Source organism: Nanorana parkeri, unplaced genomic scaffold (assembly GCF_000935625.1).
Source record: "Nanorana parkeri isolate BGI_ZX_2015 unplaced genomic scaffold, ASM93562v1 scaffold181, whole genome shotgun sequence".
Lineage (NCBI taxonomy): Eukaryota > Metazoa > Chordata > Amphibia > Anura > Dicroglossidae > Nanorana > Nanorana parkeri.
In genome coordinates, this window is record NW_017306449.1 from 1,443,945 (window position 1) to 1,462,752 (window position 18,808).

At 41.4% G+C, this 18,808-nt stretch overlaps 1 protein-coding gene across 3 annotated transcripts in view; it reads right to left on the reverse strand.

Annotated features, from left to right (window-relative positions):
• Nucleotides 1-8,443: 8,443 nt before the first annotated feature.
• RABGEF1 (RAB guanine nucleotide exchange factor 1) overlaps nt 8,444-18,808 on the reverse strand; it is a 49,909-nt gene continuing 39,544 nt past the window's right edge. For 2 of the 3 annotated variants that reach the window (XM_018555014.1, XM_018555013.1), the window contains exons 6-9: nt 16,274-16,406; nt 15,117-15,208; nt 11,463-11,719; nt 8,444-9,017 (exon numbers count right to left, since the gene is read on the reverse strand). In XM_018555014.1, coding sequence (XP_018410516.1) covers nt 8,619-9,017; nt 11,463-11,719; nt 15,117-15,208; nt 16,274-16,406 — 881 coding nt within the window. In that variant the 3' untranslated portion in view covers nt 8,444-8,618. The remainder of the gene's footprint in view (nt 9,018-11,462; nt 11,720-15,116; nt 15,209-16,273; nt 16,407-18,808) is intronic. The other variant, XM_018555012.1, reaches the window with a different exon arrangement.

Genomic DNA, 18,808 nt, shown 5'->3' on the forward strand with positions numbered 1-18,808 from the left:
CTGACGTATCTTTTCCAGACTGACCAATGTGGTACCATCATTAGGCAAAACAATGTGACATTGCTTTGCCTGATGAAGGGACCACACTGGTTTTGAAATGTCATCTTTTGTGATAGCATATTTATCTAACATCAATAAAGGACGTCTAGATAATGTGGCCCTCTGTGTGCTGGTGACATCATTACCTCTCCCGTTTCCTTTTACACACTCTGTCTCTGAATGAAACCTCAGACAGAGTCATAGCGAGGGAGTGGGGGCAGAGAAGGGATTGGGGGTCACTGTTCTTACTCATTCACTTATGTTTCTGAATTTCAACTGGAGCTTTTGATCAACCAAACAGATTATGAGCAAGTCAAATGAAAAGGAGGCGAGAGCTCCACTATCTGGGTGGATATAAAAAGACAAAATAATCACGCACAATATTTCTTATTTTCCAGACTGAAAAAAACTGTTTTCATTTGAGTCTTGACCATAAAATAGAAGAAAAATATATACAAAACCACTATACATTCCCTTTAAATAAGGATGGAAGACTTGGAAAAGATCCTTCTTGAACCTATGTAGTACCTGCACAATGATGTATTTAATATCTGTTGATGACGTCTAGGATGGGTGAGACACTTTGAGTAAATCCCGTATATTACATTTTTCCTTTAGCAAATAAAGCACATCTTGTTACACCTCTGATCTAACAAAACATTTCCAGCATGCCAACTTCAATTATTATTATGTCTATATGGTGGTAAAATATACACAGGCTTATTTACTAGGGTAGTGAAAAGTACACCAACTATGTGCAAAGTACAGAAACCTCTGGCAGCCAATCAGCTTTCAGGATGACCAAGCTGACCAAAAAGATGTCATGGTACCAGCACATAATCTATGAACTCTGCGCTACTTTTTAAATAAGGTTGTCTGATTATATTTTACATTGCATATTTACATCTGTACATATTCTACAATGAAATCATGATAGGAAACACATCTGAAAACATATCAAGTTTAAAATTTGGTAGAGAAAAAAAAAAAACCCCAAACATACTGTACATAACCACTTAACAGACATACTCTTCATCAACGCAATAGATAAAAAAGGGAAATCTATATTCAATAGTACCAACAGAAATATGTTGTTATCTGGTCAATTGTCCATGTACAAGGAACAGGCACAAGCCAACGGCCTCCAGGACATCTGCCACGACACTACAGATTACTAACACTGCTCCTCTCCCTGTATTGAGATGGGATCATAGGAACAGCACACGGTACCTTCCTAAGAAAGAAAAAGCCTGGGTACTGAGAGCAGTCTCTAAATCATACACAGAAATAACTGTTAACAACCTGACTGGAAAAATGTTAAAATCTAAGACTCATTTTGTGATTACATGTTTATTCTAAGAATACAATACCAATAAAGCTACAAGTAGAGCTGGCATATATTTAAAGCTCAACTTCACTTAAAGTGACAGTAAACTCAGGAGTTAAGGAGAACTATGAGATGAGTGATTTCCACTCACCTCACTGCGGCGCCTCTGTATACCGGGAGCTGTAGCTCGCGGTATACTGAGCTTAGGGTAACCGGAGGACGCTAGTTTGTGTCCTCCCGTTACCCTAAGGAGAACTATGGGCAAAAACACTGACCCCATAGTTCTCCTTTAAATCTTAAAAATGTATTCTAGTATCTTAATTAACAAAAATATATCTTATTTGTGTATCACTCGGCTGTAGACCCTCAAATCATCTCTGAATTGGTGCCGACACTGTCCTTCCTTCTGTTCACCATGGTCCCTGTCTAAAAGTACCCACAGCTACAAGCTCGCTCCCGTGATGGACTACAATCTCAATACAAATTAGTAAACTAAACACGAGCTTGTAGTCCATCACAGGAGTGATCTTGGAGCGGTGACCACTTTACAACACACACAGGGCCCATGGGGAACAAAAGTAGCCACCCTCCAGAAGGAAGGACGGTGTCAGCACCAATTCAGAGATGATTTGAGGATCTACAGCCGAGTGATACACAAATAAGATACATTTTTGTTATTAGTTTAGGTAATTGAATGTATTTTTAAGATTAAGGCCTCATTCACATTACCGCGCGTATATGTGCGTACGGGCGTATTGTACCATATGCAATTAAATGGCTCTGTACACATAGCTGCATATGGAGCCATATATTTGCGTAGCGTAAACATGCGCAAAAACAGAATGGAACCGAGATGCGTCTGGGCAGCGTATTTCACGCGCATTCACGCTTGTTTGCGCGCGTATACGCACGTACGCTCATGCAGTTCATTAAAATTTCTATTACGATTGATGCATTCTGGGATTGCATATATGCGCGTATATATACGCGCATATACGCAATATACAATTTTGCTCTTGCGTTGTGTCTGAATGAGGCCTTAACTGCTGAGTTTAGTGTCATAAAAAAAAAGCTCAACACCAGCCAAAATGATTTTGTTTTTTCTAATATTGGATAGAATGGGGAAGAGTTAAAGCATTATCTAGACCTGGGTCAGGCCACTCCAGCTGTTGTGGAACTACAAATCCCATGAGGAATTGCAAGACTGACAGTTACAAGCATGACTCCCAGAGGCATGTTGGGAATTGCAGTTAAAGCACAGCTGGAGGCCCGGAGTTGCCCACCTATGTTAAAGACCCAAAATGTATTGCAGCTTACCAATCCTTAGATGTGGTGTCTGCAATATTTTACTTAAGGGTTTGTTTCCTTTATCTTCAATTGTTGTTGCTGCCGGACTGGCTGCAGTCAATCTCTTGCCAAGAATTTCCAGCCCAGCAACTTCCACAAAAGCCGATTGGGTAAATGACTTTTGTCAAGCCAGTAGGGCCCTCCTACCGCAAGAATTTTGCCTGATTCCTGTGAATCTGATGAATTTCCATCAGTGAATGTCCAGCCATAGGGACCAAATAAAAGTTAATTGCTTATGCTTTACATACCCTTCATAATTTGTGTGACCCCCATTGGGGAGATTATCCCTAACTACCTTTGACACCAGTAAAAAAACATGGGGGAGCGGTTGTCAATGGTACAGGAAGGCAGGCAGGGAGATTACAAAAAAAAAGTCAGTCAGATCTTTGAAACCTTCCCCACTTTACTAAAAGAAAATGTTTTTGTCCGATTCCTGTGTGGAGAGATTTCCCTTCACTTCCTGTCCTGACAGAAGATGAGAGAAAATCACCCCGACTGGGGCAGGAATATAACTCAAACGAGGACCTAACCCTTTCCCATTCTATCCAGGCTGAAGACATTTTGGCTGGAGTTCAGCTTTAAGGATTACCTGTAGACATGGAAGGAGTACATTCAGCCAAAACCTATATTTTAGGCACGAGTACAAAGCAGTGGACTGATTCCCCCTCAAGGCTTCTTACACCGACTATAGATGCCATTGGTGGGATATCTATACTGTAGAGATAGAGTTCCTATCTCCACCCCTCTGTGCCATGCAGAGCCCGCTGTTCTGCTGCATTTGTTATTGTTAAAGAAGAACTCCAGGATTTTTAAAAGTTAACCTTTGCAGTGGGGCTACCCCCGCAGTGCAAGGGTTAACAGCTTGTTTTTCTCTAGGGGAGATAATGAAGAAGAAATACTCACCTGATCCTTGGTCCTGCGGCAGTGACTGCTCACCTCTCTCCCCTCCACGCCGGCTATGGTATATTCCTCGGCCTCTTCACATTTAATACACTGTATCAGACTTGATGATGTCATAGATGCTTAGACCTCTGGAGCCCTGGGGAAAGGAGGCTGCAGGGACTGATCTAGCAGCCTCCATAGAGAAAATGAGCAGTGTGAGAGGGTAGCCTCAATGCAAGGGTTAACTGTTCAAATTCCTGGAGTTCCGCTTTAAATATAGAAGAAAATGTCAGCAGTAAGAATGAGATCCTTCGTAATACCTGCAGCGATGGGTGGAAATAAGAAAGGGGTTGTAGAGCACTTATAGTCCCTTGTAGACTTGCTGGATTTTATCTAGAAGTGTCACTTCTGAGCAAAATAGAAATACAAATCCTAAAGGGCGAGGTGTTTGTTTAATTGATTTATAATATGATCCTTTATAATTGTAATGACCAGAAACAAAACAGCATATGGAGAGGGATTAGAACACTTGTCAGGTTTTTATTGCCATTTGTGTCCTGTTAGGGAGATTCACCCTCTATATTGGTCCTGGTGACTGTTACCACTGAAAGAAAATGTTGGGCTGTCATCAACACAGGAATAGATGGGAAATGTTCCAATGGGGACACTAGTTCTGGTGACCCTGCTGTCACCAGGGATTTCCCTCACTTTGGATTTATTTCCTCTAACTCACTGCTGTAAATATTGGGCAGGGAGTGAAGGGAAATCTCCCCAAGGGGACACGGATGGCAAAAAATGCTGACAGGGGTCATAACCCTCCCTTACTCTATCCAAAACTAAAAGAAAAAAATATTGCTTTCAGCTCTACTTTAAGCTACCTAGCAATAAAATCACAAGCTTTAAACTTGCCTAGTTCAGCACAGAAAATATCTGTGAAGCTAGTGTTCCATTCTAAATCAAGTTTTAGTTTTTGCTAACTTTTTTCAAAATGTCTACATTCTATAGACCTTGAAAACCATGGATTGTGTTTGGGGCTTGTTACATTTAATTCTATGTGTTAGTGATAATGTAGGGAAGGACAAGGGGGGCAAATGGTTCAGATCTTTCATGTCAATCCTCAATAAAATGATGCATCTTGATTTATTTAGCAAAAGAAACTCGCATTCTTCGTTCAGCCTGCCTGTGGGTGGATGGGCTTTTCTTCGCTGCAAATGGGTTTTGAAGTCAAGTCTATGGGAATAAAAAACATGCTTGATACAGATCACAAGGAGGTAAACGACAGGTCAAATAAACCTGTCAAATTCTGAATGATCTTAGAAGCATCTAAAGGTGCCCATACACTGCTCGATTCTCGTACGAGAATCGCGGGAAATCCCGCGATCGTACGAGAATCGAGCAGTGTGAACGAAGACGTGCGACCGTTTCTACTGTACCGGTCGCACGTCTTTTGTCTAAGGAGCACGCGAGAAAACCAGCCGAAAATCGTACGATTTTCGGCTGGTTTGAACGGTGCTCGGGAGACAAATGCCGAACGGGCCGGTGTGCGCACGCGCACACTGCCCGTTCAGCATTGCGGTAATCGGAAGCCCGCCCCTCAGGGGGGCGGGCTTGCGATGATCGAGAGTACGATCTGCCTGTCCAAGATGGGCAGATCGTACGTTTTTTAAATCACTTTACAACCATCGCAAGACTAAGGTCTTGCGATGGTTGTACAGTGTATGGCCACCTTTAAGCTAATGTCAAACGAATGCCATCGGCACAAGCCCAAAGCCCGTTGACACCGGCCCTTAGGGTGTTAATGCAGTTTCAGTTACTTGCTATCCAAAATGTGTTTCTCTAGTTCCACAGATCACTTTTGAAGCTGGTAGAAAGACTGGTGCACAAGCTGACACTGTATTCCTAAAGTCAACCTCAGATCACAGGATGATATATTTTTAGTAGAAAAGGTTCCACAATCCTAAACAGACAAATGATCCACACAAAAACTGATATCTTCCATTAGTCTACATCATCCACACGCTTTTTATATTCCAGGACACCTCCGGCAGGCAGCAAGATCCCTGCACCTGAATGCCAAATTCACCCACTTTTGAAGTCCATTATGACATTTGTGATCCTTTTTTACATTACATACATCAACAGGAGTATAACCCCTGCTGCAATGCATCCTATGAGACTACACAGAGATGGAAATATAAGAGCAGAGATCACACCAAAGCTCCCAACTGTCCCTCATTTAGAACCAAAATACCACTGCTCCTCTTTCCTCCTGACTTGGCCCTCTTGGTGCCCTGATGTACAGACCTTTATAAAAAGAATGTGTCATTTACCTACCGAAAATGTTATGGTACATTAGGCGGTCCATTTATAAATGTTTTCACACAACTTCTCACCCAGGAGTCACACACTTCTAATTAAATCCAATAACAAAAATTGTTTGAATCTCGGGGGACATATGTGAAAACGTCTATAAATAGACCCCTAACCCTTTCAGCTAAATGATTGCATTTGTTATTTTGATTAGGTAGCCTAAAGGTAAAGTGATAGGGGTCTTTATTCTACATATTGTGCTATGAACAGTGTCACTTCAGAAGGCTGAGAGGTATGGACACCACTTAAAGTGACATTAAACTCTCAGATTTTTTAACATAAACCAATACTGGCATGTGTGCCTTACTGTAATCCATGGTAGTTTCCCTTTTCTTTGCTGCTCTTCCTTTTAAATCCTTATCTCTTCTCATGCTGGGGGAGAACTTCCCTTTGCAACTGAGTGCCTCTTCCTGTAGTGCTGGCTCGGGTTGTGAACCTTCACACAGACACTATGTATCCATTTCAGAGACAAGGCAGTCTGCTGCAAAACAGAAGTTCTGCCCAGCATGAGAACAGATACGGATTTAAAAGGAAGAGCAGCAAAGAGAAGGGAAACAACCATGGATTACAGTAAGGCGTACATTACAGTATTGTTTTATGTTAAAAAATCTGAGGGTTTAATGTCACTTTAAGTATTGAACCACAAATAATGAAAAAAGGATTGCCTCATGCCTTAAAGTGACGCTAAACTCAGGAGTTAAATCTTAAAAATACATTCAAGTACCTTAACTAAATTGTTTAGTGTCACGTTAATGTTACAGAGACTGTCATAATGCTTCATACCGGACAGCCATAAGATTAATATCCTGCCTTAGAGCACCTATCCAGGGCTGATAATAGCTTTGTAGTAGTGATGAAACTAGCTGCGAGTTGTCTAATGCCCAGTGAACTGATGCTGACCACTCAGCAGGACATTGTAGTCTCTACCAGGTACATCATGTCTTGACAAAGTCTTTTTTAACTGAACAAAGGGTGAAATCATAAAAAACAAAACCTGTGTAAAGTATTATTGCAGAAACCACAAACGCATACAGTTTGATTTTGGAGAAACAACTGGACTTTCCAAACATGATGCGCAATTTGCTTTCACCTGCAACACTAAAATACATATTTCATAATTACTCAAATGCTCAGCAAGTAAGACCTAGCTCCAATATAATCATGGAAAATATGTGCATTAATAAGAAAACTTCTGCTGCAGGTAGGGGACATGTGTATGTAGTGATAATTCCTCGGAGTGTCAGTAGTTTCTGGGCGATGTATAAGCACCATTCTCATGAATATTGCTTCAGTCTGCACAATGTCTGTCTCAATAGTTTGCAAGTAGATGGCTGTCCCTGAATGCTGACACATGAAAAAACTAAAGCACATAACTAAATACAAAATGCATAGCTGGAGGTGTGATATATTATTGACTGCAAACCTGCTATAGTGAGATCTGGGACGGCAACTAAGCTTGTTTGCAAATGTGGCCATCTTTAAAAGGGGATTATTTCACTGAGGAAATGAGAATACCGATTGCTGGAGGCTTATGAACCCAGAGCTGTCCAGCTTTCTCAAGGCAATGCAGCTATATAAGGCTAGAATTACTACTGATTGTATTTTAGAAGCTAGAGTCACATTGGAAAATGCAAGTACTTTGGTGACCTTGGATCTGCTTTACCAGTTGAAAAGTAAAACTAGCATAGAAACTCCAACATTTTTGGTACTTTCTTCTACAATAGTCAGTAAATGATATTTACTTCTGGATAATTTCTGAGGCTTTCACCCAGCAGCTTGTTCTATCTTCAGGGGACCTAACCTAAATATATCGGCTTTGACTGGACAGATCCTTTAATAGTCCAGCATGTTCTTTATTAAATCCTTGGAAATTGTCACATTCACCTAATAGGGTTCCCAGAATCCTTACTGCTAGAATCAGCCTGGCAAATCTTTTTAACTATGGATACAGTAGGGCCACCCGATATAGCTATACCTACAGAAGCTCACTGTTGCTTCTGACAACATGTACCTAAAGAAATAAAACTAAAATAAAATTGATTGACAGAGGAGACATAGTCAGCAAGGTTCATGATATGACAATATATACGAGAAGTAGAATACTAGAAAAACAAGTGCTATTTAAGAAGTTAGCTTCAGAAACGATTAGTGGCTAGCGGACCATTCCTTAAAGAATAACTGCACTTGTAAAACAAAACTTGAGCTCATTAAAAAGCATAGCAAAAAAAACATAAAATATAAATAAGTACCTCTAAGCCGAAGAACACATTGATTGCACTGTCAGGCCAGTTCGGAACTAGCTCGTCGAAAACCCTGCCCCCTCCTTCCTTTGGTATACACTGCCCATCCCCTCCGGATATACAGTGGCGATGGGTTCAAACCCTGCTCTAGCCCTGTTCAAGCCAGGCAGTGTAACAAACTGGATCTCTGACTTAGTGATGGCACTTTAGATTTATATCTTTGATAGAAACTGTCGGAAAAAAAAATAATGAAACTAACTTTGTAGTCCAGGTGTGATCAGACCTTCAAAAAAAAAAAGGAAAAAAACACACTAGATTTCTAAATCATTCCCCTGTCTATGTTCTCAATAAACGGTTCAGTGCAGGGATGACCTTTTTACAGGAGTAACAGAATGGAGTTCAGCATACACTGACTATCCAGCATAGACCTGTGGTTGTAGTGGAGGGGGTAGACGGTCATCTTCTACATTTTCTGAATCGATGGATGCCAAAGCTTGGCTGCTAGATTTGATGTTCAGTGGGTATTTCTCCACAATGTCCCGCACCTCACGAGTTACGTCCTCTGACCAGTCAATCAGGTCCTTTTCTAACTTCTTGGCCCCTGTCACAATGCGCTCCTGCCTCACAGACAGCTCTGAGAGCAAGTCTAGGTTCCTGTGCATCTGTTTTACTCCTGGGCATGTGTCTGTGTCCCAGATGTCAGAATCATGCTTTTTTGGGGAAGCTTGGCCAGACATGTACCTGCTGAACTCTTCTTCACTTAGGTTCAATGACTGGGCATCCAGCTTCTCAATGAATGCTATTGCACAACACTGAAGAGGAGACACAACAGAGAATACAAATGTTATTTCTTTTCTTGAAAAGTCGAATTATAAACTCCTTTTTTTCAATAATGATTCCAGATAAAACAAATATATGTTACCCAACAATGTATTTCTTGACATTTTTCCACCAGGAACTCACAGTCATCATGTTTCCAAACATCTGGCTCTACTCTCACAACTCGGCTTCCTGGAACTTACAGTCCAGTACAAGATCAAAAGGGACAGTACAGTCTCCAGCAGACATCCGTCTACTAGCTTGGAGAAGGGAGAGCAGTGAGCAGGGGAGCAGATTGTTCTACTGTGTCTTTGTGCATCCATTGGAGATGACTTAATTCGCATTTGAACTAGCTTAAAAAATATACGACTTTAATACCATCTAACAAAGACTAAATGTAACATTTTGGTCTTACAGCTGTATCTTGCAAATGCAAACAAATCCCTATATTATGAACGTGTTGTGCGTGTGTACAGATTGTAATGTGCTAGCAGAGAGTCAAATTTGCAATCTCCCATGTCTCTGGTGCACCATCAGATCATGAATCTTATTCGAACTAAAACTCAAAGATGACTTGTTTTTGTGCTATATTAGGGTAATTCCCTAAAAATGTACAAATGTAGACAACTTTAACATAAATCTGTGGTCACATAAAATATAAAAGTTTGCTGCAGACTGCCCCATGGGACCCTAAAAGGAAGTTCTGATCAGAAAATATTGACAACCTCCTGTATTTACTGGTTCAGTCCAACTGGTTAGTAAGTCAATCTGGAGATTTTCATCTGCCGCTTCTGCTGGGCTTTTGAAGTGCCTCTGTACCTTTAGGGAGGAATGACTTACCTCCAGGTATACCTGCCTTATTTCATTTATTGCGGTGTATGTCCCAAGATAGGAGCTCTGTTAGACTAGTGATGGGGATCACACTATACAGAGGGGCAAATATATGAAAATGAATGCAACTAAAGCCTGTGTTTTTAACATCAATGGTTGAAACGGTGTAGAATTAGTTTTTCTGACTAGCTGGTAATTGTGGTAGGAAATTCTTGTATTGTATTAGTCTACTCAAATATTTCCACAGTGCGATCGCCTGCACCAGAACACGTGGCACATCAGTGCCTGTGTTGCGGTCCAGTGCGATCGGAACAAATGCTGCATGCACTATTTTTTCAGATGGCACTGGAACGCACTGTATATGGTGTGAACAAGCCCTAAAGGTGGAGATTGGGAGATAAGCAGATAGATTGTGGTAGGGAGTTCCAGAGAATGGGAAACATTCTAGAGAAGTCCCGGAGGCGAGCAAGTGAAGAGTTGACAAGGGAGCTAGAGAGCAGGAGGTCTTGAGAGCAGCGGAGAGGAGAGTTTAGGTGATATTTTGAGATGAGGTTGTTGATGTAGCTGGAGACAGAGTCGTAGATGGTTTTTGTATGGCATTGTTAGTATTTTGAAGCATTTGTGATAGACTGTTTACTTTAAATACTCTTAGTGCATTATTATTTACTCGTAAAAACTTTAAGGACTGAAGAAGAATGCAAATGGTGGGTACTTTCAAGTAGCCAGCTATTGTGTCACTAACAATCTCCTCTATTCCAGTTTAAGGTCAATGTATTATTTCCTTACAATTTATATTGTATGCAAACCCAAATACAAAATTGAAATCCTTCTGCTTGTGTCTTTAGTTTTCTATTGTTGCCCATGTCATTCTGCCAATTTATTCAGGATATGCCTCCTTCACCAACCTCTTTCCACTGCTACGGGCGTTATGGAGAGGCCAAGGATGTCAATCAGCTGTTCGTCTCCACCTACTGCAGGAATTGCGCAAGGGCTGCTAAAAGCTGAAGTCCAGGAGCCAGGACCCTGTGGTGACATGACACTGGATACAGCTTCCTACCTGCCTACTGCTGCAAGGCATAGACACAGGAGGACTACTAAATAAATATACAACAAAAGGTATTTTGGGGATCGTTTTTGCAATTTTGGAGATTCGGACGGCGTTTACTATGGACAAACTATATTCTGTATGTTTCAACAGCTAAAGCTTTACATAGGCCTTTTGTGGATACCAAAGTTTGGGAAACTCTGCTTAGCCGGACCACCAGTATAACAGCCTGTTTTCATAAACCACAAACTTTTCTGTCCAGCTGGATCTCTGAAAAACCCCTGGTCATAGACAACAGTCATGATTTCAGGGTTTCTCGGGAGCAGTGAAAAGGCATTATTCGAATAATTATTTTCCTCCTTCCTGTGGGAATGCAGTAAGTGCTGTAAGCAGCATTTATCCTATACCATAACTCACCTCAAAGTTGTAGTGTAATTGGCAACACTGACAGTAAATATATAGTTTCCAAGGCAGAAAGGTGCATGGAAAGCACATCTTAAAACAAAATTGTATGAACAGAGACTAAGGAGACACCAGAAGGTCAGTAATTTCTATTACTCACTAGATTTGTGAAATAGTATCCATCTTCCCCAGTCATCAGCCGGCTAGGATTGCAGAATCTTGTGATATACTGGATATTTGACTGCAGACGTGGTGGGTTTGCCTTTAGCACAATGTAGATGAGAGTAGGGAGGAAGTCATCAGCAGATGCAGGTTCATTTTTTGTGATTCTAATTGCATTAAATATTTGTTTACTGCAACCAGTAATACAGGCAAGCTTGTCCCGCGGAATCCGCTTCGAGTCCATTTCTATGATATCTGCAGTAATTAAAAGAAACAATCTTAATTATCACCATCATTATCTAGAACTACTGTATGTGCTTCTAAATACACTATATTGCCAAAAGTATTGGGACACCCCGTCAAATCATTGGATTCAGGTGTTCCGTGAGATTTCCTTGCTACTAAATTTTCCACAGTCAACTATTAGTGGTATTACAACGAAGTGGTAGACCACATAAAATGACAGAGCGGGGTCTGCACATGCTGTGAAGCCCACAGTGCACAGAAGTCGCCAACTGTCTGCAAAAGCTACCGACCTCCAAACTTCATGTGGCCTTCAGATTGGCACAACAACAGTGCGTAGAGAGCTTCATGGAATGGTTTTCAAGGGCCGAGCAGCTGCATCCAAGCTTTACATCACCAAGTGCAATGCAAAGCGTTGGATTCAGTGGTGTAAAGCACACCACCACTGGACTCTAGAGAAGTGTTCTCTGCAGTGACGAATCACGCTTTTCTGTCTGGCAATCTGATGGACGTGTCTGGGTTTGGCGGTTGCTAGGAAAATGATACTTTCCTGACTGCATTGTGCAGAGTGTAAAGTATGGTGGACGGGGGATTATGGTGGGGAGTTGTATTTCAGGGGTTGGGCTTGGCCCCTTAGTTCCAGTGAAGAGAAATCTTAAGGCATCAGCATACCAAGACATTTTGGACAATTTCATGCTTCCAACGTTGTGGGAACAGTTTGGGGATGGCCCCTTCCTGTTCCAACATGACTGCACACCAGTGCACAAAGGTGGAGGTGGAGGAACTTGACTGGCCTGCACCTCAACCCAATAGAACACCTTTGGGATGAATTAGAGCTGTCCAACATCAGTACCTGTCCTCACAAATGAGCTTCTGGAAGAATGGTTAAACATTCTCATAGACACTCTCCTAAACCTTGTGGACGCCTTCCCAGAAGAGTTGAAGCTTTATAGCGGCAAAGGGTGGACCAACTCAACATTGACCCCTACAGACTAAGACTGGGATGCCATCAAAGCTCATGTGCGTCTAAAGGCAGGCGTCCCAGTACTTTTGGCAATATAGTGTATGTCAGGACTCCCAGCATATTTTAGTTATCAAGAGTACACAAGACCAAAAGTCTTAATCAAAAAATCTAAAAGATTAATCAATTCTACATCTTCCAAAACAGCGCTAAGGTCTTCTGCTGCCATGGTAATGGTGGTGTTCTCATCTCAACATCTAGTCAAGAACCAGCTGCACTCCTTACCGGAATAGTAGTAAACCTGCCAAGCAGGTGGGTGATTGTAGTGACCATGGACGGCCCCGTGAACAATGCAGGAATGCAGGATTGTAAGGATTGTCACCAGCACACCAAAAGTTTTGAAGCAAAAAGTCCTTTATTGACAAATCGCCATCCAATACAAGCGCTTTCGGGGTCTCAGCAGTACCCCTTCATTAGGCTCAGAATTACACAGTAAAGCAAACCATCATCTTTAAATAGACATACCAGTGCATATTAAAAACAGACCACTCCCACCAGTTGCAGCTGGAAAACCGTATATTCCCGCCATTCTGCACTCAAATGAGGCTCACCTGTAATCCACTGTGTACACAGCGAGTTGTAATGATATGGCCGTTAGCTGGAAGTAACATCAGCTGGTTACCTAGGGTACAGGACGCTGGCATGCACAGTGGACAAGAAGCCAACTGCAGTCATAAGCATAATCTGATTGAGGGCGACGCCGGTCTCAGCGTGGCAACAGTGCAGCAAAAGACATTCCCCATTAACAATCCACATTAGGATAAGATTATGCTGACATTGGTGGTGCACATATAAGCCCACAGGAGTAAACATGTGAAGCATATTCATATAGGGACACATCATTTAACGTTGTATGAATATATAAGCACAAAAGAATACATTTGAGCCATACGTTATGGTGTCAAGCACACGGGGGAATGTAAAACAGTAAAGAGGACTGTAAATCTTATATGTCCAACATTAAGGACAGTAACATTATTGCATATACATTGATAATCTGGAAACATCCCTATTTGGTCCTCATGAAAAATTATGAGCATGCAGAAAAAAGTCAAGAGCAACGCGCCCCAAGACCCTGAGGAGCAAGTAGTTGGGCGTGTGGGAGAGGGGTGGTGTAGATGAGATAAAAGGTCGCCCAGAACTGCCAGTGCGTTTCAAGGCCCAATGAAGAACCACAATTGATATAAATCCTATCGTTTCCATAAGTAAAGGAAGAGAAGGACAAACTAAAAGTTACCCATAGCGTCAGTAGAGACATTGTAGGATATTTAAGTTGGACCGAGTGGCTCTATGGATCGCTTTATTGGCCAACGTAAAAGTATGCACAAATGGAAGCCTATCCTCAGTGGGGCGCACCTTGCTGCCTCCATAGAAGATCTCAGTGGCCTTCGTGAGGGCAGAATCCACTATGGACCTGGGGTAACCCCTTTCTATGAAGCGGTCAGACATGTTATTACTCCTCATCTCAACATCTTCTTCATTCTTCAGTGCCCTTGGCTACAATAACATATTGTACATATAACATGCTTGCAGCCTCACATGCAATTTACGCCAAACAATGCACACGTGTGACCATGGTCTAAAACTCAAACACTCAAGCCAACTTAAAAAAACCCATGTTCAACAGAGAAGCTGGAAACGAATACCCTGGTTATCAAGTCCACAACACTGTACAAAGACTATTCTTGAGGCAGAGGAGTTCACAATGTTTTGACCATGTAGCTTACAACAGTGGTTCTTAAGTGGTGTAGTAGGCAGCCATCCAAACTGTTAACCTGTGTAGCTTATGTTCGTTCTTTTGTATTTTCATACTCAAAGTGTAACTGTAGTTTTAGTTACACTTATTGGGCTCTATTCCCTGTTCTCCACCCCCAAGTCTTATACAAATGTTTTTCTGATCTGCCAAGATCTTCACAAAAATGCACAACCTTCTCTTCAAATTTGCGGTCCGTTAGGACAAGTGGAGTTCATAATCTATAAAAGATCAAATAGATATCGTACTGCACATGCCCAGAAGGAGGTAGGCTCGACACAAAATTGTAGAAGAGGCTGCATAGGGAAAGGGAACTGCACTAAAATGTTAGCTTTGGTTTACATTGGTCAGTGGACAAACTCACACCTTTAGTGAACCTTTGCTTTAATAATTCCTCCACCCCTGCGTGCAAAGTGACTTGTTAAATACTAACCTTCCTCCCCATTGCAGGGATTTTCACTGTGCGGCCCTGCCTTTCTCCTGAAAATATTCCTTTCGGCTCCTCCTTTTATTGTGCACACATTTCATAGACCTATTTGTTCCTATGGGTGAGTTGTATTCCAGCCTCCCTTCAGCTGTGGCACCCAAGTACCCTAACCCGGAGACAGTTTATAAACCTTCATTTAAATACTGACCTGTTATAGCTTTTACAACCATATCCGACACTTCAGGAATATCCTCATTGACTGGAACACACAGCATCTCAAGCGTGACCCAATGTAAGGCCCTGTAGAACAGAGCAAGAAAGCAGAGCTTTAAAGTAGATCAGTACTCAGTTTTGAAAATATATTTCTATAAATTTCCAAATAGGAAAACCATGGACGGACTTTACTGAATAATCTGTTTTGTGTAGAGTTGTACTTTAGAGTAGACTAGGGCAGGCTATCTATCAATAGGTTGAATTTATAGTGGTTTTCCAAATATTTTTATATGGCCAAAAATAGGGATGCACGATACAGATACTGGTATCGATATCGGTGCCGATACCAAGTATTTGGGCGAGCACTCGTACTTGCCCATATGCTCCAATGCCTAGCCCGATACTGCCTGCATCAGGAAGCTGGGCAGCGCGTCATTACACGCTGCCCGGTTTCCTGATTGGCCGGCCAGACGGCTCCGGCTGGGTACCGGAGGAAGGCCGCGTTCTGGCCGGAGAGGCGTGACAGGCTGGACATACCAAGGTAAGAGGTGACAGACTTTCTTGTTAATCAGGAAGCCAGGTGTCGAGTTATTACACGCCACCTGGCTTCCTGAATTGGACTTCCGTTACTCGGTAATTGGTATCGGCAAGTACCGAAAAGCAATTATCGGTACTCGTACACGGTACCAAAATACCGGTATCGGTGCATCGGTAGCCATAAACATTATTTAATTTTTTTTCTCCGTCATGAATATATGAAGTTCAAATTTACATACAGACGTAATTGTCATCTTGGTGTAAATAAGTATCCCTTACTTCCCAACGAAAGCAAGGATCAAGGCACTGAGGTGTATTAAACGTTTATTTGTAAAACAAATCTTTTAAACATGTAGTAAAAGAACGGATATAAAACAAAAGTTTCAAATCTTAAAACTTAACAAAAAATAAACCTTGAATTGTTTCCGAAGTCTGGAAAGGTGCTGCCCGAGTATCTCTGCTGCTGTTGGGATATGCCATGGGGAGCTTTATGATGAGCGCTGGGGTCATAAAAGAATATCCCAATGGGGTCCTAGAGACCTTTTAACAATATGCCAAGGGATTGAACACTGCACCCCTATCCAAACAAAATCGACTTTCTGATATCAGCCTCACCTGATCCTCTTTTGTACCGTCAAGTCTTTCTTCTCATCATCTGTGGTTTCTGGACAGAACACATGTTTGTATAAGCGTGTCGTGATAAACTTCTCAATTTGGTCCATTGCTTCTTCCACTTTATTGGGCGGGACTATTTTTAAAAGTAATAAAAGCCATTAAGAATCATAGTGATGGTATAGAATTTTGCCTTGCACAGAAAAACCATGAAACAGAAGATATTCACATGTCTCATTCCATCACGTCTCCCACAAATGGAAAGATTATACCTCCATTTTAGGACAGTGCGGAGAGCCATGCAATTCAGTGCTTTACACCCCATTGGTCAGATGCACATCCAGAACTGCTGGTGAATAATGCAAATATTGCCTAATATTATAGAGCCATGTATTCCAAACTACATACAGAAGTTTCAGGCATTCTGGCCATCATCACTGCAGTGTATAAAAACCATGGCTTCTGTGGAGTAGGCCTTGGCACCAGTGTCGAATAATAATTTTTGTCAAAATTTTCGTCAACAACACTTTTTCAGTGACTAAAACTAAATAAAAACCAAGTTATGACTAAAATTATAATGAAAATATAATCGACATTTTAGTCAACTAACTGAAACTAGACTACAATGTTAGGGAGAGACGATTTGGGAAGAGATCCAATTAGAACTAATCTCTTCGGAGTTCCGGTTCCATCCTGAATGGACTGCCAATAGGTAATATGTGCAATGGCATTAGAGCCAAATATAGTTTTCCATTTTTATATTTTAGAGTTGTAATAATGCATATCTAATTACCATGCAGAAAATACACAATATTATTGTTTCTTTATAAGACTTTAAGATTGAGGGTTTGTTCACATCAAATGCAGACCAGATCTGCATGAGTTTCTGCACACACAGTGCAGTGTGTTATGCCGCATTTTTTGCTGCGTTCAGGGACGTTTTTGGTAAAAAAAATAAATAAAAAATTTTTTTTTTCAGTTTAAAATGGGCTTTCAGTGCGTTTGCATGCATTTTTTATGCGTTTGCATGCGTTCCAGAGCAGGAAAAATAGGGCTTGCTGCAGTTTTTTTTACATGCTGTGGAACTGAACGCTGTGGTGTGAACTAGAGCCCAAAATACCATTGGAATACATTGGACGCAGTTTTGATCCAGTCTGTAACTGCTCTGCTCCTGGAACGCGCTTGGTGTGAACAAGCCCTGAGTCTCATCGTAAGATAAATAAAGCCATGTTATATATCACTGCAGTTAAATCTGTGTCTGTATTGCATGGTCAAACCTTAATACCATAAGTAATAACAGGCTAACAGATGTTTACTCCAGGAGTATATAACGAGATTGGAAATTCTAGAGAAATTCCGAAAATTACTCTTTAACTAAACCCACTAGATTTTAGTATCTTCTGTAGATCTAGTCTACTAAAATCTTATGATATTTAGCCGACTAAACCTAGACTAAAACAATTCATATGACTAAAACGAAAAAAATAGCATTTTAATCAAAAGACTAAGACTAAATCTAGATCGAAATTTGCTTTCAAAATTAACACTGCTTGGGACAGGACAGTTTAACCATAGAGGTGATGGTGAGACGGGACTAAAGCAATTACAAAGTCATCAGTAAAGACGTCTTAAAACAGAAGGTATTCATATGGCTCATTTCTTTACATATAGCAGGAGGATTATTCAGAACAGTGGGCAGAGCCATGCTAATCATTGTTTTACACCCCATTGGCCAGATGCACATCCAGAGCCACTGGTGTATAGTTCATATATAGACTAATAATACAGAGCCATTTTACCTTAAAAATCAATAAAAACAAACCTATATTGAAATGAAGGTTTAACATGAAAAAATGCCAGCAGATTGAATAACGATTTAACGATGTTTGGCCTTTTATTTTACTGCTAGCAAGCAGTAGATATATGCAAAAAAAATAAAATAAACGCTTTAACAGCAGTTTAAACTTACCTGTGTCTTCCCCGCGCGCTCCTGTCCGAAAATGTAAAACTGCTCGGGCCGCCGCAAACCATCTTGGGGCGGGCGCATCCGCAGTTCACATTTTCGGCCGGGACGCGAGGAGGGACACAAGGTAAGTCTATGGACGCGTGCACCGGCATGCAGACACTGTGGGACAGGAAGTGCCAGCAAGCACAGAGGAGTCAGCGCTGGATCGGAGACTCGCCGTAGCGCTGGAGAGAAGGCTGAAAACTACAGGAAAGAAGATGATTGGATTAAAAGACATCATTTAAGGTAAGTGCTTTACTTAACGTTGGGGTGAGGGAAAGAAAATTTGCCTTTGTCACTTTAACCCCTTCGTGACGGGAGACGTACACTGTACGTCCAGCCACAAAGGGACCAAATGACTCGTCACGTACACTGTACGTGACGAGTTATTTGCTGCACTAGAAGGCTGCTAACCGCTGAGAATCAGCGGTTACCTTTCAGTAATAGATGTCTAACTATCTAGAGATCCATTACTGAAAGGGTTAACCTTTTTCAGACACCCGATACCTTAATATCGGGTGTCTGAGAGTCAC